Source organism: Zootoca vivipara, chromosome Z (assembly GCF_963506605.1).
Source record: "Zootoca vivipara chromosome Z, rZooViv1.1, whole genome shotgun sequence".
NCBI lineage: Eukaryota > Metazoa > Chordata > Lepidosauria > Squamata > Lacertidae > Zootoca > Zootoca vivipara.
The window spans coordinates 36,752,451-36,776,984 of NC_083294.1; the positions used below are offsets into that span (position 1 = coordinate 36,752,451).

The 24,534-nt window shown below is 41.5% G+C and overlaps 1 protein-coding gene across 4 annotated transcripts in view; it reads right to left on the reverse strand.

The window, feature by feature from the left end:
• The window catches only part of STAG2 (STAG2 cohesin complex component), a 71,860-nt gene that overhangs the window by 17,643 nt on the left and 29,683 nt on the right, over positions 1-24,534 (reverse strand). For 3 of the 4 annotated variants that reach the window (XM_035112443.2, XM_035112445.2, XM_035112444.2), the window contains exons 5-20: positions 23,131-23,227; positions 21,872-21,948; positions 15,293-15,497; positions 14,165-14,316; positions 11,293-11,366; positions 11,075-11,198; positions 10,025-10,123; positions 9,814-9,893; positions 8,387-8,494; positions 6,351-6,462; positions 5,169-5,286; positions 4,073-4,176; positions 2,622-2,714; positions 2,056-2,145; positions 693-896; positions 261-331 (exon numbers count right to left, since the gene is read on the reverse strand). In XM_035112443.2, the coding sequence (XP_034968334.1) occupies positions 261-331; positions 693-896; positions 2,056-2,145; positions 2,622-2,714; positions 4,073-4,176; positions 5,169-5,286; positions 6,351-6,462; positions 8,387-8,494; positions 9,814-9,893; positions 10,025-10,123; positions 11,075-11,198; positions 11,293-11,366; positions 14,165-14,316; positions 15,293-15,497; positions 21,872-21,948; positions 23,131-23,227 (1,808 nt within the window). The remainder of the gene's footprint in view (positions 1-260; positions 332-692; positions 897-2,055; positions 2,146-2,621; positions 2,715-4,072; positions 4,177-5,168; positions 5,287-6,350; positions 6,463-8,386; positions 8,495-9,813; positions 9,894-10,024; positions 10,124-11,074; positions 11,199-11,292; positions 11,367-14,164; positions 14,317-15,292; positions 15,498-21,871; positions 21,949-23,130; positions 23,228-24,534) is intronic. The other variant, XM_035112446.2, reaches the window with a different exon arrangement.

A 24,534-nucleotide genomic window follows, 5' to 3' on the forward strand; every position in this document is an offset into this window, starting at 1 on the left:
TCTGTCTCTCTCTAGTATTAAAAGAGTCAATGCCTCTTTACACAAACATGAAATGTGTAGTTGTGGTGATGTTAATAGGGGGAAAGACCAGCAGGAACAGAAGCTGGGCATATTGAGCAGAAAGTAGTCGAATGCCTGCACAACACATGACTGCTAAAATGATCACAGCGCTACTGTCAATTATTTTAAAAAAATATTTTTTCTTATTAAAACAAAGAGTTGAGAGTTGCAAGAAGTGGACAGGCTGTTCCTGTACTTACTTATGAAATGCAGTGATTCGCTTTAATGTTGATAGGACCTGATAAGCATCATCTTCATCAGGCTCTTCACCCTGTTAAAAAATTATACGGTTGCAGTAAAAGTAAGTATCTTCAAAAAATGGTAAAGTAATATTTTAAGAGTAGCTCAAATGAAAATCACTTACAAAATCAACAACTATCAATCCTTTCTATTTCAGGCCAGATATGAAGTGTACTTGCAATTGTTGAGGTTTTTTGTTCTTACAAGGAGCGATGAGAAACAAATATATCTTCTATTACCTCTTGCAATATGTAACAATAGAACCTTGTAAATAAACACAATTGTTGGGGTGTTGTACCTTGTGAGAAGCCTTTTGCTATCTTGCCATTGAGAATGCTAGCTTGAATGCTAAAGCAAGAAATACAAAAGAAAACCTAAAACAAGATACATGCCTCTTGCAGAAAATCTTCAAGAAGTCTATTGAATTTGTCAGCCAGTTCATCCATTAGTTGACTTCTTGCAATGTCCACTCTATTAAATATTGTGAACTCTTCATTACAGAGTGCATGGTACGTTTTAGAGCAAGCTTCCAAAACATCTGTGTCGGTGTGCTTTTCAACAATATCCCGGATCTGTCGCAACAAGGCATCCAAATGCTACAAAAGACAAATCAAAATTATCAAATAAGCACAGCAAACATATGTTTTCTGGTGATTTGATCAAGTAGAACAAACAAACAAACAAACAAACAAACAAACCCAAAAGGAATTTCTTTAAAACTACTTACAGTGTAACCTTGGTTTACTGAACACCTTGGTTTACGAGTTTTCGGTTTACGAACAACTGCAACCCGGAAGTAAGTAACCCAAGGTGTCTGAGGCCTACGGAGGCCTCCACAAAGGCCTGAAGACTGGGCCGCAGCTGCAGAGGCGCTCCCATGGCTCCGCAAAGGCCCGGAGTAAAGGCCCGGCCTCCACAGAGGCATCGGAGTGAAGGCCTGGCCACCGTGAAGGCATTGGAGTGTCTGCGACTGGGCCGCAGCTGCAGAACCGCTCCCATGGCTGTGTGAAGGCCCGGCCTCCGCAGAGCCATGGGAGCGCTTCCGTGGCTGCGGCCCAGTTGCAGACACTCCAATGCCTCCGCGAAGGCCCGACCTCTGCGGAGGCAGAGCGGATGCTCTGGTGCCTTCCGGGAGGCCGGGCCTTCGCTCCGATGCCTCCCGGAGGCTGGGCCTTCACAAAGCCATGGGAGTGCTTCCGTGGCTGCAGCCCAGTCGCGGACGCTCCGATGCCTCTGCAAAGGCCCGGGGTGAAGGCCTGGCCACCCAGAAGGCATCGGAGCGTCCGCGACTGGGCCGCAGTCACTGAAGTGCTCCGATATGTAAGAGATCCCTCACATTTTCATTTTGTACTGTTTTATTCATTTCATTTTATGGATCAATGGCCTCATTAGACAGTAAAATTTATGTTAAATTGCTGTTTTAGGGGGTGTTTTTCATCGTCTGGAACAGATTAATCCACTTTCCATTACTTTCAATGGGAAAGTTCGCTTCAGGTTAAGTACGCTTCAGTTTAAGTAAAGACTTCCGGAACCAATTGTGGTTGTAAACCAAGGTACCACTGTATTTCAAAAGAGGTAGGTATTGGCTTCACCTGTTACAATTGCATTCTCATGAAGCTATCTGCTCCATAGCCAAGCCTGCAATAGCCCCCACTATGGAATGCTGCTAACCCCCAATATAAAATTATCTGTTTAATAGGAGGATTTGTTCAGTTTTTATTCCCTTTATTCTTCTATACTTGCATATTTGTTTACCTTTTCTAATCTTCCTGTTGTGTAGATCTCCAAATCAAAATATTGTGGCAACTGTAACAAGTTGGTGACTTTCTCTGCATCTACGGAATACTGTAGAAATTGATAAAGAAAACAAAGCTCGTTTTAAAGAAAACAAAAGTGTCCCACATAATCATGTATTTGTTAAATTTTAATACCAGATTTCTACCACATTATGCATTCTACAATTCCAGATATGAGTTTTACCAGGAAATCAAAAATATTCATTATTATTCAACACTGTTAACTTCATTAACCAGGTAGCTTCTCCAAATGCAATCTTTCTGTATGCCTCTTCAAGTGCTGGGACCAGTGGAAAATTGCACAAGAAGGGCAAAGCACATGATTTGCATGCAAAAGGTCACAGGTTCAATCCCTGGCTTCTCTAGGTAGGAATGAGAAAGTTACTACTAGTTACTACTGTCTGAAACCCTGGAGAGCTGCTGCCAGCCAGTGTAAACAATACTGAGATTGATTGACCAATAGTCTAACTCTATAGGCAGCTTCCTATGGAATTGTAGTCTTAAGGAGAGAAATAAACCACTCACTTTTGCTAATAGCTGAGGGAGAGCCACAGCAAAAAGTTCTGTAATCCTTGTCCTGTCATCCAACTGTGCTTTTTTCTCTTTTGCCGTAAGTACCTACATTGAAAGTGCAAGGATAGTTATAACTAAATAAGTTATCATATCAACAGTTTCAACAGTTGTTTAGTCCAACCAGTAACTTAAAGGTAAAGTTACCCCTGACCATTAGGTCCAGTCGTGGATGACTCTGGGGTTGCGGCACTCAACTCGTTCTATAGGCCAAGGGAGCTGGCATTTGTCCGCAGACAGCTTCCGGGTCATGTGGCCAGCATGACTAAGCCGCTTCTGGTGAACCAGAGCAGCACACGGATGGTGCTGTGGTCTAAACCACAGAGCCTAGGGCTTGCTGATCCGAAGGTCAGCGGTTCAAATCCCCATGATGGGGTGAGCTCCCGTTGCTCGATCCCTCTTCCTGCCAACCTAGCAGTCCGAAAGCACGTCAAAGTGAAAGTAGATAATTAGGTACCGCTCTGGCGGGAAAGTAAATCAGTAACTTACCAGGTTATAAAAATGTAACTCATAGTAGACCCAAGACCCTGCTGCGCCAGACCAAAGGCCAATATAGTCTAGCATCCTGTTTTCCACAGTGGCAAACCACATGCCCCTGGGAAACCCAAAAGCAGGACACAAGAACAATAGCTCTATCCCACTGTTGTTCTCTAGCAATTGTTATTCAAAGACATGCTATGCTGTACTACTTTCTGGAGTTAATATAAAAAATAAAGAACAGGTGTGGCTCAGATGTGCAGCAGCTGCGCCAGAATCCCCACCCATCCATGTGCTCATGCATGCCCAGTGACAATTACGAATTTGGTACAGATGCCACATGTATGAACAGATTCATATAAAAGAGCAAACTAAAATTTATTGTTTACATTTATTAGTTGCTTATTAACTGAATCCTCTAACCAATGTACAACCAAAGTTAAGCAATGGGGATAGAATCATGTTTTCAACAGCCACACAATTTAACACTACATAAACTTATTGCATAGTAGAGTTACTAAGTGCTAATGCTACAAAAATGTGCCACAATTCTATGACCGAATTTCAGTATTGGAACTTGGATTGCTGGTCTCTGAGACAAAAGATAATTTAGTTAAAGTTAAGATACTTACACTAAGATGTACACTACATCTTCCAGTCAGCACATCTTACTTCTGATTTAATGTAATAATCATGAAAGTTAAAAGGCTTTTGGAACACAACATATATGTTTTGAACAATAGGGTCTTTTGATACGTACTTTAACAATGAAACATTACTGACATTGTACTGCACCCATCTGTCACAATATATGTGAAGAATTACCAACACATTTTTTCATTTGCTAGAAAGCCTTATTATTAAAATCAAATATGAGAATGAATTCAGCACTACTGCCAAACTATAAGTTTACAAAAACAAAACCATACCCGCTTTCCTGAGCCTCTTCCTACTGGGGGATGACATTCAGCTGCTTGTCTAATTGTACACAGCATTATTTCAATTAGTGCACTTTCCTGTTTGTCTGTTAAAGCTGAAATTATAATAAATAAATGAATAAATATTTCAACTCATTTTTCCTAAGAGCATACCTGCTTATGAAGGCTTAGATATAAGTAATAAAGGTTTTCCACTGGAATTATGTTAATAGCTTAAACTTGCAACTGGGGCTTCAAGATTAAGTAGAAAACAACAAATGTGTACAATTATGAGTTTGAATTCAGGTTTGGAAGTAATAGTAATGTTTTACAGTTTTTGTACTACATTCAATGGTGTATTTGCATTTTAATGCTTTCTTTAAGAAAACAGCAGTATTATTTTTACAGAATAAAGTAAATGGGAGATTCACATGATAAGAACAAAGCAGAAGCAAGGGTACTGATCTGCAGAATTAACTCAAGGTACTGATTTAGCATTAAAATGATTTCAAATGTTTAATAAAGTTATCAGGGATGATGTTTCAGTATAAATCTACAAGACAGCACTATTTATACAATCACAATACCAATACAGAAAACTGAGGAGCAACCAGACATCTGTTTGTTTATTAAAGCACACTTGCTGGTTTGACTATGAAATAGGAGAGGGGGTTAACTTTGTATACTAAAAAAATCACGGTGAGTGAACAAGGGAAAGTGGATTTCGCTCCTCATCACTGCAAGATCTACTCTATAATTCTCTGGAGAGCTTGTTTATTAAACATATACATATTTCAATTGATCCCCAAGTTGAAGACAACAACAAAAATTCAACAGATTTAGGCTACAAACTATGCTTCATAATGAGTATGCCCCATCGAAGAGTACATTCCAAAGAAATATGCATAGGACCAAACTGACCTATGGACTGCAAGACCTATGGACTATTGCTAACCAATGGTTGCAATCCAAATTTCTGTACACAAAAGAGCTTCCCTTTCTCTTCCATGAGAAAGGAAACCTCTCCAAACTCAAAACCCCTTCCCAACCAGACTATAAAGTCTTCTTATGAAAAAGTTTGATGCTGAAGAATACAGTGAAATCTTACGTTCTTCTCCATTGAGTGGCTCCTCCAACAGAAGACTATTCATACATTCCCAGTCCTTCAAGAGATCAGTGGCACAATCCCACATGCTGTCCACCAAGTAAGCAGCATGCTCATGTAACTAAAAAAAGATTCAACTGTATTTAATATTTTGTCTCAGGAAAACTAGTTAATATGTAGGAAAATCCCTACTGTTGTTGAAACTGTAAAAGAGCCAGTACTAATTCCTGTTATTTATGATTTCAAAGGGAGGTGTTAATATTGAACAGAATTATGGGCAATTAACCAGGAAAATGTTTTGTTACTTGTTTGCAGTTACAGTACTATGATGACCCCTTAAAACAAGTGTATTTAAGCATCCTGAACTGGTTTACTAATTCAGAAATGTGTGCTGCATTTGAATTGACAGTGACAGTCATGGTTATTTGAAAGATCTAATCGCAGCAAAGCACTCAAAGAACCTCAAATCAGACAACTCTTCTTCTCCCCTCATGCTTCTATTATCAAAACTGTCAAGCTAAACAGTGTCAGCAATAATCATAAAGGGAGAGATTTGGAGGTGCAAAGAAGAGCAAAGGAAATGTGGCCTATGAGTTCAATCTTCCTGACCATATTGTTTATATTCATACTCTTAACAGAGTAGCCAAAACTTTTCATGAACTCTAATTAGTGTAGCCAAAAAAATATATAGGCCTTGGCATCACTCTAGGCAGATGTTTAATTATCAAAAACTACCTTTACAGTAAAAGAAATAATCCATTAAATAATAGATTTGTAAAGACATCCTAGTTTAAAAAAACATTCAACAGATACAGCGGTACCTCAGGTTATGAACTTAATTCGTTCTTAACCTGAGGCGCACTTTCGCTAACGGGGCCTCCAGCTGCTGCCGCCACACCACAATTTCCGTTCTCATCCTGGGGCAAAGTTTGCAACCTGGAGCAACTATTTCTGGGTTAGTGGAGTTTGTAACCCGAAGCATTTGTATATGAAATGTATATAAAATGAACTGGGGCAAAACTTTTACTCCTATTTTAAGCAAATTGCTATACTTGGGTGAGATACTTCTTACTATTCAGAAAGTCTTGAATGCCTGGTATGCTCTTCAGAAAGAAATCACCATAAAAATCAAGCATTTATCTTAACTATAGTTCTATAAAATGAACAAGTTACTCATAAACATACCTCACTTTCCAAAAAGAAAAATACTAAAGTCTTGACAAGGTTAGCATTTGGACCTTGTCTCCCCCGTCTTTTAAGAATTCCATCCTCTTCAGGGTCTCTACGACTAAAAAGCCTTTCAAAGCAAGGGAACAAAAAAACAAGCACCAGACATTTATTGCTGTATCAAAAATTGCTGCATATGCATTTACTAGACAGATGATGTTTTCAAGAGCAACAGTTAACTATTATTAACAGGTAAAAGTTTGCTCTTTTATAGACAATATCCAATTGTGGCACCCTACTGATGCAGTGAACTTCCACTTGCACATGTGATACATTTTATTTCTCATTTTCCTTGCTGTCACCAATGCACCCCAAAATCTGCTCCAATGGGTTGAGGGACCCTCTGAGATAGATGGGGGGGGGGACGTAGGGGGCAGAAGAGAAAGGGGAATTCCCACTGTGTACACTGGCACTATGTGCGATCTCATCCTCTGTCACTATGGAAGGGTTGCCAATAATAGGGTTGCCACATTTTGAAGAACAAAAAGTGGAACATATTTTCTGACTTCTACTTTCTGTTCTGTCAGGCAAAAGCTGAGGCATTTTCATGCATATTCACCTCTGGTGACTGAACACTCAGTGGCCTAGTTTAAATATGTGTGTGCTGGGTTAGGATAGCAGGAGTGCAAATGCTTGCCTACTTAGAATCATGGAATTGTGGAGTTGGAAGGAACCCTGAGGATCATCTAGTCCAACCCTGAATGCAGGAATATGCAGCTGTCCCATATGGGGACTGAACATGGCATTATCATCACCATGCTCTAACCAAAGCAGGGAGTTGAACCAAGGTCCTTCTGGGTGCAAAGAAGATGCTCTTGGCATTCAGCCATAGTTGCTCTGAAACAGAAACACAGGAAGGAGCCTTATACCAAGTCAGATCCATTGCTTTGTCTACCTCAGTACTGCCTACACCAGGCATGTCCAAAGTCCAGTCCATTTTGGGGACCTAATCCGAAATCCTAAAAAAAAGTTCAACAACTTCAACCCTTAAAAAAGCTCAACTTCTTTGGTTGACCCTCACGGCCCTTCACTTCAGGCCCTCTTTGAAAAAAGTTTGGACATCACTGGCCTACAATGACCAGCAGTTGCTATGGAATGTCTCAGGGCAGCCGTATTACCACACACACACACACACACACACACACACACACACACACACACGGCTTTAGTCATTGAGGTCCCCAATCCACACATGTTTTACTTGGGAGGAAACCCCACTGAACTGTTGGGATTTACTTCCAAGTAGAAGACTGCCTCCAGATCAGGAATGGAAACAACCCTTTCCCCCAAATGATGCCCAAATTGCTTCTTTTGTTTCTTACACATTGTATTTTATTGTATTGCGCTTTGAATTCCATAAAACTATACTCATCTTAAGTCTGCATGATACCTCCTGCAATCCACTAACCATAGTTAGTGGAAACTAGTTTGCAAATCCTGGTTTATGATCATCCAATTTGCTAATAAACCATAAACTGTTATTTGTCAAGTCAGATATCACACCAAAACACCTTAAGTCATTATGTCTGAACTGAACCATAAATACAAAAACCACCAGGATTTTCAGGCTGTCCATTTACTAGAACTGTGGCACGCAGTGAAAGGCACAAGATGTCCACAGAGTGTGAGCAGGCATAATTTCCCTAAACTGTATGAGACTTTAAAGGTCAAAACGAGCACTTCAAATGGGTCCAGAAACAAACTTTATACCCTTTAACATTATCAAGCCCCATTCTGTTGGAACTGACTCTGACATAGCCCTGTATATAGCACAGTACTGAGATTTCCTGCTCAGGTGGAACTAGAGAAATAAAACTTAGTTGTGGTATTTGTGCATGTGACTTCCTACAGTCTGAAGCAACTATACTGCATTCAATTATTGCTTCCCTCATGAGGAGAAACTTTGTTTAAAAATATCCATAGTGTGCTAATTACAGAAAATATCAACCATTTATCGTAAGTGGTACTTAAACGAAAACATTATCCTGCCTTACTTTTTATAAAGAAATTCTCCTGCTGCTACAGCTACTGGACGATGGGCTGAGTAAACCAGGTGGTAGACATTTTCACAGTCTTCTGCAGTCAGGACTTCTTCACTACTCCTAGAAATGAAAATAAAATATATATATCCCAAAATATTACAGAAGAACGAAGAGATTCCATGTTGATGTTAACATTAAAATAAAAAAGGAGCAATGTGACTAACATTTTGATGTAGACAATAACCACAAAGACAGAAACAATAATCACAAAGCCTAGCAGAGCTAGGTTTAAAATATAAAAGCACAAAAATACATATCACAGCAACAAATGAAAACACTATGCACCCACCCCACAGTTTAAAAGGCCATAGATAGTTTAATTAGCCAAAGGCCTGGAAGAAGAGGAATGTTTTTGCTTGGTGCCTAAAGTTATGGAACAAAGGTGCCAGGTGAGCATCTCTGGGGGAGAGCATTCCACAAGCAGGGAGCCAACCCAGGAAACCCATTATGGTTTTGCCACCTTCCAGACCTCTCACAGAGAAGGTACACAAAGAAGGTCCCAGATGATGACTGCAAAGTCCAGACTGGTTCATATGGGGCGAGGTGGTCTTTGAGGTATTGCAGTCCAAAGCCATGTACACCAACCGCTCAGGGGTTGCATAACTAGTTTCATTTTACTGAGTTTCATTAGCTGCTTATTAAATTTGTGAACAGCTGTATAAAAAATGGTAAGTGATCTGAAGTAAATGCTGACAGCTAAGTTAAACTATCTTTGCCACCAATGGTTGACATGCCCCATAGCTACCAGAATTGGTTATGAATGGAGGGCTGGTCAAGCACTACAGCAGTTTAATATGTAATATTATTTGCACTGTGGGAAATGGGCCAAGTTCTCTCAGACATTTTTATTCAAGTATAATGAAATGTAATTGGCAATAAAAAGATATAAAGGAGACAGGGTAAATCCGGTTGATTGCTAAGTAGTCGATAGCTGCAGCTGCTTGGAAACTGGGGGAAGATGCTGTAGGAATTCTTACACCACCTACAAACAACTACCATGAAATCAGTGGACTTTTAAAATTACCACAGCAGAACAGCTGACCTTACTAAGCCAGTTTAGGCTGCCCTGCTACTCACTGTGGACATGGGGGGGGGGGGAAACCACCCAATAATTTGGGCTCTTAAGCAAATATATCAAGGAATCATGACATTTTCTGGCGCAAATGGCTGTTGAGAAGTACTTAAAAACCTGCTCAGAGTATCCCAGCATGATGAAAACTGAACCCCCAAAAAAAGAACTTTCAGCCCCATAAGCAACATAATAAAAGTGACACTGCAAAACAGATATTCTATGTTCAAAGCTTTGTCAAAGTACACGTAAACAAAATGCACCAATTAACTCCACATGTTTATATTACACACTGGCCTGAAATACTTACTGTAAAACAAGAGTAAGTAGTTTTATTGCTTGCACTGCCACATCATATTCTTTGTCTAGAGTCATAGACACAATTCTATCCTGTTTTTTTTGGGGGGGGGGAGAGAAACAAAGTTTTAAAATGACAAGTGTTAAAAATGGAAAGTCTGGAATGCTAGCTTAAATGAAAAGAGAGAAAATGCTAGCTTAAATGAAAGAGTAAAAATACTAACCTTGAATCGACTGGTGAAGAGCTCCAATTTGGAATTCAGTTCTTTATTATAATAAAGCCCTTGCAAAGCTGTAAGACATTTGAGTCTTACCTCCCCTTGCTAAGAAAAAAATCAAACACATGGAGGCTTTAAATATCATTTTTCAACATGATATGCTGCATTCATTGATTAAACAGCTCTACATCTATTCTAAATCAAAGGTCTTTACTGTTCTTGGTTTGTTGCTGTCATATTAATAACCAAGCACTCTCCTGCTCAAACAGGCAATATTTCCCAAAACAATATAATCTTCCTCACTATGATTGTGATTGGGATCCAAACAACTACTGGCTGCATTCTAACATAGTAATCCATAAACATGGCTTACTGTGAATGAAGAGCATGCTATTTCACGCTGGCAAATTGCTCCAGCTGCTCCCCTTCCCGAGTGAGGGCAACAAGCTATAATCTAAACCAAAGCTTGTAGTTTGTGTTTTCCAAACAAGCCACAAATTGGGAAAGCAAGAGCCTTAGTTTCACAGATTATAGTTTGTAGAGAAAGAAAACCATGTGCTGGTTCAGACATTGATAGAAACCAAGGTTACTGGTTGATTGCTCCTGCTTACGCTAGGAGAGAAATGCAGCAGGAGCGATTTGACAGTGTGTGCTAGCATATTGTTCATTCACAATAAGCCATAGTTTATGGCTTACCTCACATTTAACAACATTTAAGTAGGCACCAGACAGCCTTCCTAAAAAACATTCTAGGGTTATGGCACCACTACTGACAAGGCAGACCGTAAAAAGCCTAATGAACATTTGTATTCAGGCACTTTGGTCCCAAGCAGTACCCAAATACTTGTGAAACACTTTTGACTCAAAGACCTCTTGGAATGTAATTCATATAACTTAACTTTTGTACTTCTCCATTTTGCTTAAAACCAGCACAAAATATATATATTTAAAATGTTGTACCTGTACTGAAACTAACTTTGTTTGGTTTTGCTGCTTGATTCTCAATAAATAGTTCTGAAAACCTTGAAAATGGACAAATGGTACACAGCACCTTACCTTGTCATGCATTGTCCATCCCACATATTTTAAATAGCTGTCATTGAGAAAGGCATCACTATACATTTTCATCCAAATCCCAATTTCTTCAATACAGATTGCTCTTATTTCAGCTATTGCATCCCTGGAAGAGGATTGAAAAGTAAATAAAATATGATAAATAAAATAACCACAAGCAAAGCTTAGCCCACTCTATAGCACAGCGCAACTGAACTCACCTGTATCTATGAACAAATACACCTTTAAAAATTGCATTCATCATATTCTCTATTTCATCCTGATTTTCTTGGAGCTGAAAAATACATTAAGAGCCAAATGAAGAAACTGTAGTTTTAAGAGATATACTGACACAATACAATGTCTATAAAACGGAAATAATTCTCAAAAAAGATTACGGGACAGGTGAATTTGTTTAAATAATTGCATATTAACAAATCATTTTCTCCCCAGAGACCTGGAGTGTGTGAACACCACAGCATGCCATACTGGTGTGAGAAAACCTTTGGCCCTCTAGATGTTGCTGTATTACAATTACCATTTGCCAAGCTTCCTGGGGCTGATGGGAGTTGTAGCTGCAACAAAAGCTAGAGGGTCAAATGTTCCCTACACATGCCAGAAAGCAGGATAGCAACATGAACAAAATAGCCTTAAAAGTTTTAGATTATACTAAGGAAACAATGAAGCTTGAAGATATGCTTACAAGAGTGCACACAATTAGGGGGTGAGGTGGAGTGTTTCTTTTAGACAAAGCAATTTATGAGCATTGATGAATTGTTGGCCCACCATGCTTTCAATCAACTCACTTTTACCTTTCGCAGAAAACCTAGTCAGCTAGAGACGTCTAAGACGAGAGAGTGGAAGGAAGTGGTTCAGTGATGGACAACATCCCATAAAAGAAAGCGGAAGCTCTCTTAGAGCAATGTAGGGAGATTAAATGGAACTGGGTTCAGCTAAGAGGCTCTCTGAGCCTAGCTCCCCAGTTTGGAGAGAAATGTTTCTTTGGCCTCCACTTGTTCTCAGGTATGGTGCACGTGTTGGGAGAAGGGTCACTTTGACTCTGCCCAATAGTTCTTTAGCCAAATTGAGGTTATCAATGAAAAAGGAGATGAGAGAATGCATAGAAAAAGAAATATATCCTCTACATCCATCCGTTGTACCCAGATGATGTGCATGCTGACTATTTACACTATTCATGCTACAGGAACTCTGAAACTAAAACTACAGCCATTGTACTTCAATATTTCAATACTTCAAAACTAGAAGACATCTGAATGCAGCCCTGTTTAGGGAAGTTTTTAATGTTTGATGCACTATTGTATTTTAATATTTTGTTGGAAGCTGCCCAGTGGCTGGGAAAATCTAGCCAGATGAGCTATTATTATATTTATATTGTGTCTTAGGCACAGTAAGGTCATCAGCTAGGATCCAAATCCTGTGAAGACTCATGACACAGTAGCTAAATTCTGGAGATAAGAATTCCACAGAAAAAATAATGCTCAGTGCTACCTAGCAGAAGAGTTTGAGGACCCACAGTAAACTAGACTAAAAACTCAATTTTTGGAGATGGGGTAAAAAGGAAACTCCATTGTATATAATGTTCCACACAGCACAAATCCAGCTGGTGGGAGTCAACGTAGTCTTTAAAAGGGCTGTCTTGGTTAGCCTTCCTTAAAACACATCTACACACATGGATAGAATAATCATAGAAATAGTTGATATTTTGCCTATATAAGAGAAAGAGTATGCCACCTTTTAAGATCTTCATTAATTTCTGTGCTTATTTTGTTATAATTGTGATCAACCACTGCTTGTGAATCTGAGTACAACCAAACTCTTCAATATTTTATTGGGCCAATTTTGAAATTAAATCCAAAGTACTGTATATTCCTGCGTATGACTACTTTTTAACCCATCAAAAGTCGGGGGTCGTCTTATACGCCAGGTGGTATTTCTTATACGGCGAGTATATCCCAAACTCTATATTTTAACTGGAAAAGTTGGGGGCCGTCTTATACGCCGGAATATACAGTATTTATAAAAGGTGTTTGTCACTTGAGTTTTCAGATTTACAGTATTCCGAAAACAAATGATTTAGTAGTATTAATCAAGTAACCAGATGCTTCTCCAAAAGTGTATAGTAAGGTCCATGTATTTTGTATTGATGTGTAATATTATTCGCATAGAGACATTATGAACTCTTGCAAGTCAGGAAGAGATCATGAACATATTTGACGTGTGGCACACTGCAATCTTAGTGGCTTTGACAAGTGACTGTTAACAAAAACTTCTGACATTGGGTCAACCCACTCTTTAAATATGCCACTGAGATTCACTTATTGAAGGTTTCTTACTAGAAAGGGTCATTCAAGCCTATCAAAGGCTTTTTCCGCAATTGCTTACACTTATTAATTCAATACAATCAATATTTTTTTCTACATTGTATAGTAGTCTCCTACTTTTTATAAAGGTTTGATCTGAATTTACTTACTTACTTACTTACTTACTTATTTATAATATTATTCAAACGCTTAGCAGTTATGGAAGACCCTATCTTGGCATACTGGTTTAGTAAATGAATTGGTCTATATGACTGGGGTGATTTAGGGTCATTATCTTGTTCTTCATACAGGACATAGTCAAACAACGGAACTCACTCTCTCATGTGGTCACCGGGTGACCCTGGGCATGCCACTCTATTTGAATCTTTTGTATACTGTCTGCCTTGGTCATTGTGTTGGACTTTAAAAGATTAAAGAAATTCATGGAGAAGAGGGTGTCAATGGCTACTAGCCATGATTTCTATGCTCTACCTCCAAAGTCGGAGGCAACAATGCTTCCAAATACCAGTTGCTGGAAACCGTGGGAGAGTGCTCATGCACTCACGTTCTGCTCCCTGGTTTCCCACAGGCATCTGGTTGGCCATTATGAGAGCAGGATGCTGGACTAGATGGCTCATTGGCCTGATCTAGCAGGCTATTCTTATGTTCTAATAACTAAGCAATGGCAAGACAAATTTCACAATCAACTGACAGCACACCTCATTTTGCATCAAAATCCTTAAAAACTAAAATAATTGACAAAGGCTCTAACCTCTTTCCTTTTTTGTAGCAAGAGCTCCAGTCTATCATTAGCTCGTTTTACAATTATTTTATTTCGTTCTGCTTCATACTGTCGTTGGGTATTGTCCATGTTAATGCTCAGATTTAATGCCACATTCACTAATGCAGTCATCAGTTTCATAGCTAAAAAAATATAAAAGATAAAATCACTTAACGTGCATGTGTTTTAAAAAATAAAAACATTTTCAAGACTGCCAAATGAGACATAGAGACAAAACCACTATAGTACATTTAAATTAGACTGCTCAATGTAAACAAGGCTGCAATCTTATACACACTTACTTGGCGGTAAGTCCCACTGAACTCAAGGGGACTTACTTCTTAGAGGACTTGTACAGGAATGCACCATTTGAATGATTCATTCAGAAATGGAAAGGATTGTTACATGAAACCTAGAGAATATTTTTCTAAAGTAAATTACAATCAACACATGCACACATAGAAGATGTATGTATGCATTTGTATGTAAGTTTATAAAACAGAAACTGGCATAAATAAGAAATGTATTCATTTATATAACAACAGGAATATATTTCCTACAACAGTATAGTATCTTATTCCATAACAATTTGAAATAACCCCAAACTTTTCAAAAATGCTTTTCATTACATACACCTCTGTTGTTTTATTCAGAGACTCTATCCTATTTTTAGTGGGTTGGGGGCAATCAAATCCTATGTCTTTGCCTAGTACCAAAAAGCTTTCCCAGGGAAAGAACTCCAGAGGGCAGAGAACCATATCCTCAAGGACATTTTTTCCAGTTGCATCTGCTTTATTTCAGAAGGTAGAGACAACAAAGCATCCACATGCTAACATTCAGTAATACAGGAGGGAGTCCAGTGAGGATGAGTTCAGTTTTTGGATATAGCCCAATATAAAGTATATTTTATTTTACTGTGATCATTCCCACTTTAAAGGAAGGCAAATAGAGCTATCTCCTTGTTCTATTTTATCAATCTGTGTTTTTCTCTTTGGCTTACTGCAGATTTCTGAACCAGTCATCGCAAATTCAATAAAATATGGGAGAAATCATTATTTAGGATGCCTTTTAAGAATTAAAAAGAGAATACACAAAATCATCCTAATAAAGACTGCTTACCTGCCAGTGTGCTAGTATGTCGAAATGCCCTGACTTGAGAGTCTGATAGTCCTGTAAGTAGTGAAATGACTGTGTCCATCATATATTCATCATATATGATACTATACTGACACTGCCGGACCAATACTCCAATAAACTCACAAAAGCTTGACTTAAATTTCTTCCATTGAGGACCAGCCATGGTAAGTGGATAATCTCCACTATCCTACAATAGGAAACAAATATATGTTAACGATATTTCATATTACTGTTTGTTAAAATATAAGATGACTTGAGGAACTAAAACATCAAAAGTAAATGCTGTAAATGTCAGCATTCTTCAAGACCCAAGAAATGCTTCTCCAAAAAAGATTATCATTGTTTTCTTTAGTACATGAGATATTCTAAGTTTTGTTTTGCTTTCCAAAGTGGAACCAAGATTTCTGCTCACCACAAAACAACCATTTTTTGCAGAACCAAAACTCTCAAGGCAGCAGGTGCATTTGAACATGCAAGAATAATAATAATCACTCTGGAATAGCCTTGGGGAAAGAAGTTATTTTAAGAAAACTACATAAACCTGAGATGCCAACAAGCGGTTTTCAAAACAAAGCAGGGATTTCAAAAGAAACCAATGATAAGCAATCTGTAAGACATTCAAGTCAACTGTCTTCTTTAGCTCTGGAAAAGATACACTTTTGGAGAGGAGCTCCCTTATCAAGGCAAAAACTGATAACCTCTTCAGAGCAGAATATATATGGCTCCTGTGCAGTTTATTACCATTGTGCTAAGAAATACAGCTAAACTCTTTTAGATGAATAGTTGGGAATCGTCTTTTAAAAACCATATTTAAACAGTATTTCAAGGTTTAAACAGTAGAATATTTGTGTAGGGGCATGTACTTACATATGCAATACTTATCAAATATTCAGTGTCTTTATGACATACAGTTATACCTCATGTTGTGTCCGCTGCGGGTTGAGTTTTTCCCGGTTACGAACGCGGCGGACCTGGAAGTGTTTACTTCCAGGTTTTGCCACGTGCGCATGCACAGAAGCGTTCTGCACACTTCACACATGCGCAGAAGCACTCTGTCACGCTTTCACACATGCTCAAAAGCACCTCTTGGGTTGCGGACTTTTCGGGGTGTGAATGGCACCCTGAAACGGATCGGGTCCACAACCCGAAGTACCACTGTATCATATTGTTTCTAAACTTAAATGCAATAGTAAATCTAACAATGCCAGTTATATGAATATGGCTTGGATTAATATCTTTTAATTTATCCCATGCAAAAATTCTCAAAACTCCACTGTCCATTGTTTTCTTCATTACTGTTAAAAGCCATTATTTAAAATTGGAAATGTATATTCTTTTTAAGTGTCTGGTTTCCAATAACTTCTTTGGGACACCTATTTCTATTCATGCTTGGTATTTCATCACTCCCCTTAAAACAGGGGAGGAGAAGCTTCTTTAGCTGAAAAGCTGTAGGCTCACATGGGCAACCCTCTGTGGATTACATGCCCATGGTGAGTGGGGCCAAGGGCATGTGGACGAAGCCACACACGAGATTTACTTTTGTACAGCAGGCTACATTCCAGACATGCAAAAGCCAGACAGAGGATTGCAAACACAAACAATTCCACACACAACAGGCATTATGCACTCAAGGAGGACATAGAGCAGAGATAGGTGTGGCACAGGGAAAATCTTGAGGGCCCAATAGAGGCCTGGAGGGTCACATTCAGCCTCTGGGCCAGAGGTCCCCCACCCTATCCTGAAAACCAGTGTTCAAAATTCCCTGGTCGCCAGTCACATTTTGCGACTCACAACCATCTACTTGGTGACTAACATCACCAACTGGCTGGCTGGCACACAGTAGCATTTCTTGCTGCATACCAGCCAGCCAAGCTGGAGAGATGTCAGAATCGCCAGCAACTCTTTACATCTCCACACGTCGGCAGCGTCTTTTACTGTCACACAACCACAAAAGTCAGCTAACTCGTGTAGTAGCATGGCAGCAAAAGACGCCACTGTGCTCCAACCAGCCAACCTGTGGAGATTTTTGTTGCTGTCAACTCTGAGTGGAGAGGGGGAGAAGTTAAGACAACGGAGCCACAAGGAAAACAGAAGCAGCTTTATTGGGGTGGTGGTGGCTGAACGGCAGAGCTGTCCGGAACACACAAGAAACACTTTCCTTGAACTCTATTCATCCTATTTGAAGGATACACGAGAGAGGCCCCAACAGAATTATTTGCACATCTTAATACCTTGCCTTCCTCAACACTTTCATGGATTAAACACCGCTGACTATTTTTATCATTTAATATCACTGCCAAGGACACTCGGAGGCCAAAGCTGCATGGTGTTCACATTTTTATTCCATAAACATGCAACCTAAGCTCTCAAAAAACTAAGTTTCCAAGGTTGTTTTTTTATTTATTAATGAATCCACAAGTTACAGAACCTCAGGGCTGCAAAGGGATGTTTGCAAAACAGGTGAACTTTCATACTCCAGAATTAAGCTCAGAAGGATTTCTAACGTTTAGTGGATAGGATTTCAGACTTGTGGGTTCTAGTCAAAGCTCAGAGTAAATCAATTTAAGTTACAAGGCATGGCTAACAGGGTCATTACAATCAATGGGTCTACTCTTAGGCAGTACTTGGCTACAACCCATTGTCTGGCTGGGTATTTTTCTCTTAAGACTACTCTTTGGTCCCTAGTGGTCCTCTGGACTCTCTTTTACTTCATTGTATCTCTCTCTCTCAAGGGACACAGGTGGCGCTGTGGGTTAAACCACAGAGCCTAGGGCTTGCCGATCAGAAGATCAGCGGTTTCAAATTCCTGCGACGGGGTGAGCTCCCATTGCTCGGTCCCAGCTCCTGCCAACCTAGCTGTTCGAAAGCAAGTCAAAGTGCAAGTAGATAAATAGCTACTCTGGTTCGCCAGAAGCAGCTTTGTCATGCTGGCCACATGACCTGGAAGCTGTATGCCGGCTCCCTTGGCCAATAACGCAAGATGAGCGCGCAACCCTAGAGTCGGTCACGACTGGACCTAATGGTCAGGGGTCCCTTTACTGGCATAGCTGCCAAGTTTTCCCTTTTCTCACGAGGAGGCCTATTCAGCATAAGGGAATTTCCCTTTAAAAAAGGGATAACTTGGCAGCTATGACCTTTACCTATCTCTCTCTCAATCTCCTTTGACCCTCTTCTATTGCTATCACTGCTAAACTATCCTTCTTTCTTTTTAAAAAGTATTTTAGGACCACTTGACACAACAGTACTATGCACTGAAGTGGGGTGGGTGGAATTCCGACAAGGCCATCAGCCTTATGAACGCCTCTTAACACACATGGTGTGGCTTGCTACTTTCTGAAAAGTCTTTGAAAGATGGTCTGAGTCACATTTAAAATGGTTGTAGTAATCAGCTATTTAGAAGCACAGGAAAACTTTGAAAAGTAAAATGGTTATAAAAACGCTAGTTAATATATAGTTACTAGTGTATTTCAGCCCGTTCAATAACGGGCGCTAGAACATCCTGGGGTTTGGAGAAGCGCTTGCGCAGCGCTTCTCCGAACCCTGGGACCTGTCCTTACTGTCGGCGGCAGGGGGACAGGAACGGAGGAGGAGAAAGCGCTGCTTTCTCCTCCTCCGTTCCTCTCTCCCAGCCGCCGACAGCAAGGAGACATCCTGGGGTTTGGAGAAGCGCTTGTGCAGCGCTTCTCCGAACCCTGGGACCTGTCCTTGCTGTCGGCGGCAGGGGGACAGGAACGGAGGAGGAGAAAGCGCTGCTTTCTCCTCCTCCGTTCCTCTCTCCCAGCCGCCGACAGCAAGGAGACATCCTGGGGTTTGGAGAAGCGCTTGCGCAGCGCTTCTCCGAACCCTGGGACCTGTCCTTACTGTCGGCGGCAGGGGGACAGGAACGGAGGAGGAGAAAGCGCTGCTTTCTCCTCCTCCGTTCCTCTCTCCCAGCCGCCGACAGCAAGGAGACATCCTGGGGTTTGGAGAAGCGCTTGTGCAGCGCTTCTCCGAACCCTGGGACCTGTCCTTGCTGTCGGCGGCAGGGGGACAGGAACGGAGGAGGAGAAAGCGCTGCTTTCTCCTCCTCCGTTCCTCTCTCCCAGCCGCCGACAGCAAGGAGACATCCTGGGGTTTGGAGAAGCGCTTGCGCAGCGCTTCTCCGAACCCTGGGACCTGTCCTTACTGTCGGCGGCAGGGGGACAGGAACGGAGGAGGAGAAAGCGCTGCTTTCTCCTCCTCCGTTCCTCTCTCCCAGCCGCCGACAGGAAGCAGACATCCCGGGGTTCGGAGAAGCGCTTGCGCAGCGCTTCTCCGAACCCTGGGACCTGTCCTTGCTGTCGGCGGCAGGGGGACAGGAACGGAGGAGGAGAAAGCGCTGCTTTCTCCTCCTCCGTTCCTCTCTCCCAGCCGCCGACAGCAAGGAGACATCCTGGGGTTTGGAGAAGCGCTTGCGCAGCGCTTCTCCGAACCCTGGGACCTGTCCTTACTGTCGGCGGCAGGGGGACAGGAACGGAGGAGGAGAAAGCGCTGCTTTCTCCTCCTCCGTTCCTCTCTCCCAGCCGCCGACAGCAAGGAGACATCCTGGGGTTTGGAGAAGCGCTTGTGCAGCGCTTCTCCGAACCCTGGGACCTGTCCTTGCTGTCGGCGGCAGGGGGACAGGAACGGAGGAGGAGAAAGCGCTGCTTTCTCCTCCTCCGTTCCTCTCTCCCAGCCGCCGACAGCAAGGAGACATCCTGGGGTTTGGAGAAGCGCTTGCGCAGCGCTTCTCCGAACCCTGGGACCTGTCCTTACTGTCGGCGGCAGGGGGACAGGAACGGAGGAGGAGAAAGCGCTGCTTTCTCCTCCTCCGTTCCTCTCTCCCAGCCGCCGACAGGAAGCAGACATCCCGGGGTTCGGAGAAGCGCTTGCGCAGCGCTTCTCCGAACCCTGGGACCCGTCCTTACTGTCGGCGGCAGGGGGACAGGAACGGAGGAGGAGAAAGCGCTGCTTTCTCCTCCTCCGTTCCTCTCTCCCAGCCGCCGACAGGAAGCAGACATCCCGGGGTTCGGAGAAGCGCTTGCGCAGCGCTTCTCCGAACCCTGGGACCCGTCCTTACTGTCGGCGGCAGGGGGACAGGAACGGAGGAGGAGAAAGCGGCGCTTTCTCCTCCTTCCTTCCTCTCCCCCAGCCGCCGACAGGAAGGACGCGCGCACTCTCCCCCCCCCCCGCCTCCTCCAACCGCCGCTCCTCACGGCCAGGGAGGGTTGTGAGGAGGCCTTCGCCGGCCTCCACCCCGGCGGGAGCGGCGGTTGGAGGAGGCAGAGTGGGGGGAGAGTGCGCGCGCGCAGTCTCTGCTGTCCAATCCCTGTATCCCTGGGGCACATGCGCAGTGACCCAGGGACACACGGGACATCTGGACGCAGGGACAACATGGACATTATTATATAGGATTTGTGGACTTAAACCATATTGTGACATTTTGTGCCTTCCTGACACAGGACCTACATTTCTTTTTCACAAAAAGCATATACCAATTCTCAAGGTCTCCTCTAAGTGCTCACATTCATTATCATCCCAGTTCCAAGAATACTCAGTAGATCTTGTCCCCGCCACTTTTGCTTAGCATTCTAGAGCTTTGTAATGAAATCATATGAAAGTCTATTCAGAAGTAATATCCAGTGAATTCAATTGGATTTACTTCCAAATAGGTGTACATATAGTGTTTTCAGCCTTACACCCCAGAGAAGTGGGGTTAAGACCTTAGCTTATTTATCACCCAGTGCCAACTTTGGATGGGATTCCATTAAAGAGCCCTGCCAATGGAAGCCCTGCAGAGTCAGTGTGTTGGATTACGAACTGGGAGACCAGGGTTTGAATCCTCACTCATCCATGAAGCTCATTGGGTGACTGTGGACCAGTCACCATCTCTTAGCGTACCCTACCTCACAGGGTTGTTGTGAGGATGAAATGGAGATGAGGAGAACCATGTACACTCCTTTGAGCTCCTTGGAAGATAAATGTGAGATATAAATACAATAAACGAAATAAAGGATTTCTGCTTCTGTAATGGGCTTTATTCCCTTCCTCCACAAGCCACCCAAAAAAAAACTGGCTGGAGGGGGGGTTGGAGTAGCCACCACCACAGTGCACAGGGGTGAGAGAGGGGACTGTTTCATTCGGCAAGTCAAAAAGCTTGGCCTGGCAGAATGATTGCCTTAGTGTGATGCTGAATTCCAATCCTTTAAAAATCAGCGAGGCTGTTTAATTTTTGAGGTGATTTTGATTCCAAAGGAGACTCCAACATTCCACTGTGATGACCGTAACTTAGGTTTAAGGTGCCATTTGGGGGATAGCTTACATATCTGAGTTTCTAGCACTGCTTAAAACATCCCTTCAAAAGAGATGCCATCATTATATCTGCATGTTTTAACTATAAGTTCATTTCCACTGCTTTTACTTATTAACTTTTCACCCTACCAATATCCTTTGTTATGCAATTCAAAATATGCAATGTATTACATCAAACATTTATATCCTGCAACATGATAGTTCATTTCATAAATGCACGACAAATTTTCTAGAAATATGTGTAAGATTTACCTCATCAAATTCTTCAGTCATTTTCCGAATAATTTCTGAGTTTTGCATATGTCGAAACATCTCTGCTGTTACAACCCCTACAAGTAACAAACAGTGATTTAAAATCACATCATACAGTATCACAGACCTTAACTTCTGTGGGGGAGAAAAAGGTTATGCAGGAACATACTAAACTGAAATGCCATTTAATGTTTGGACTATAAGCACTGTTTGTGTATACAAACAATTACAAATTCAGACAAGGCCTGCTTTATAAACTGCTAACATGCAAGTTTTTATATAGTTGGCTGTTAGAATTTTCTAAAATATGTTATATGCTATATTGTGTGTCACCTCAACCTCTGGTAAACCACTACAGAAATATTGTCAATAAATTAATCCTGAGATATTATGATACACAAACACATGAAATCCTGGTTGGCAGCCTAAGATCAATCCACAATGTCTTCAATTTTTACAAGCAAGAGAACCGAGGAGGAGGAGAGAGATAATAATAATAATAACAATAATAATTTTATTTATTCCCCAGCCACCCTGGGTGGCTTGCAGCACATATAAAACTTAGTAAAATATCAAACATTAAAAACTTCCCGATACAGGGCTGCCTACAGATGCCTTTTAAAAGTTATGTAGTCCTTTATTTCCTTATGGTACAGGGCTTGTTCTCAATCTAATAAAGCTTGGTTTATTAGACTGAGAGTCATCTGAACCGAGTCTTGTTCTCCAACAACAAGAACTGAAAGTACTGCAAACTATGCTATCTCTTCTACCTCCTCACTTACTGTTTGTTTTTTTAAGTGTTTATTGAAGAAAATTTCTCAAATCTTTAAAGAAGAGGCAGCTAACCCATTCAAGTGAATACATTGTTTCCTCTCTGTGTGACCACTGAGTTGTGAAATTTAGACATCATATTAACTCAAGTCTCAAGCCATCGTTTGCAAGCCCACTTCAAACAGTGATTTCCAGTTCTGAATTGCTGGCTGGTAACAAAACTCGGTTTATAAATTCAGATGCCATGACAAACCATAGTTGTGCTTCCTTAGCCATGCTTTGGCATCATGTCTGAACTGAGCTACTCTGTGACAGGCAAGTCTAATGGAAACATGTCTAGCCAGCTGTGCTTAAGAGACAGAGTGGTGGCAGGCATTTGCAAGCCAAGCCCCCACATTTAAGTTGAATAGTTAATTGAAAAAAGGGTGGGATTTGAATTTTTTTAAGTCTGTAAGGAAGTAAGCACTACTTCCAAATACACTTCTTACCTTTACAGCCTGAACATTGAATAAAGAAGTTGATGAGATCAAGAAGTGCTATATCCCTGTCATGTTTGTAGGATTCTATCCAGTCATCTACCACAGACTAGGGAAAAATAAATAAAGCCACCATTAAATACACTGTAACTACCTTTTCAAGATGCAGCTCCCACCCACCCCAAAAAGCCACCAATAAAAAAATTATAATAAGCTCATAGTTTCCTGAACCAGTTCTTCTAAACAGCAAGCTAAGTTGCTTATGTCTTTACTTTCTTTCATTTCTCAAAGTATTAGGCTATATGCATTCACTAGCAGAATGTTCTTCTGCTCACACAAAACAACTTTCCCTTCTCCTTCCCCTCTGCCAGTCCTGCTCCAGTTATGCGAAACAGAGAAGCCTAAATTGTTGTGAACAAAGTATTTTGCTTGTAAGCAGCTTCAACTGGTGAAAGAGGTAAAATGTTTTAATCAAGTAAGGCAGTTCTCACTGTTAAAACTATAGCTTGCAGATTGATGACAATGAGACAAAAGATTTAGGTACACTGATTTTAATCCAAAGGTGCCTTTCAACTCATGGATGCTGCCCCTTTGAGCAGAAGGGTACCTTTGGATCAAACTATTTTTATGTTTGTATCTAAATAAAAACAAACGATTCCATTAACCAAAATAATTTAGAAGCATTAAATAAACCTGCACTAATAATACACACTAACTCTTAAGACAGGCACCGGCAACCTCCAGCCCATGGAAGCCGTTTATCCAGCCCACGAGCCGCCCGGTCACCGAGCTGCCTGCTCAGCAAGCCCCCCCGCGCAGACGCAGCGCAGGGACTTGCCAAGCAGCGCCGAAAATGGCGCCTGCGCAAATGCCGAAAATCGCGTCTGCACAGACGCAGTAGTGATTTCCGGCGCTGCGGACATGCGCAGAAGTGATTTCCGGCACCCCAGACATGGGCAGCGTGGTGCCAGAATTAGCTTCTGTGCATGTTTGGTCCATGTCTGGCCCACGAATGATAGCCTGTCGGAATGCTCTGACCCATGGCCGGAAAATGTTGCCAACGCCTGTCTTAAGATCTGCCAATACTAGTAGAATTAGCTTCATAAATTAATTTCTGAATATGTAAAGTTAAAGGACCCCAGGACGATTAAGTCCAGTCAAAGGTGACTATGGGGTGTGGCGCTCATCTCGCTTTCAGGCCAAGGGAGCCAGCGTTTGTCCACAGACAGCTTTCAGGGACATGTGGCCAGTATGACTAAATCACTACTGCCGCACAGTCTTGGGCTTGTGTTCTCCCCCTCTGAAGGAGAACTTTGGAAGTTTCACTTAATAACAGCATGTCTTGTTATCAATATTTGGGCAAACTGTGGTCAGCCTTAACTATGTTTGCTGAAACAAGCAAGTTTTATCAAGTTG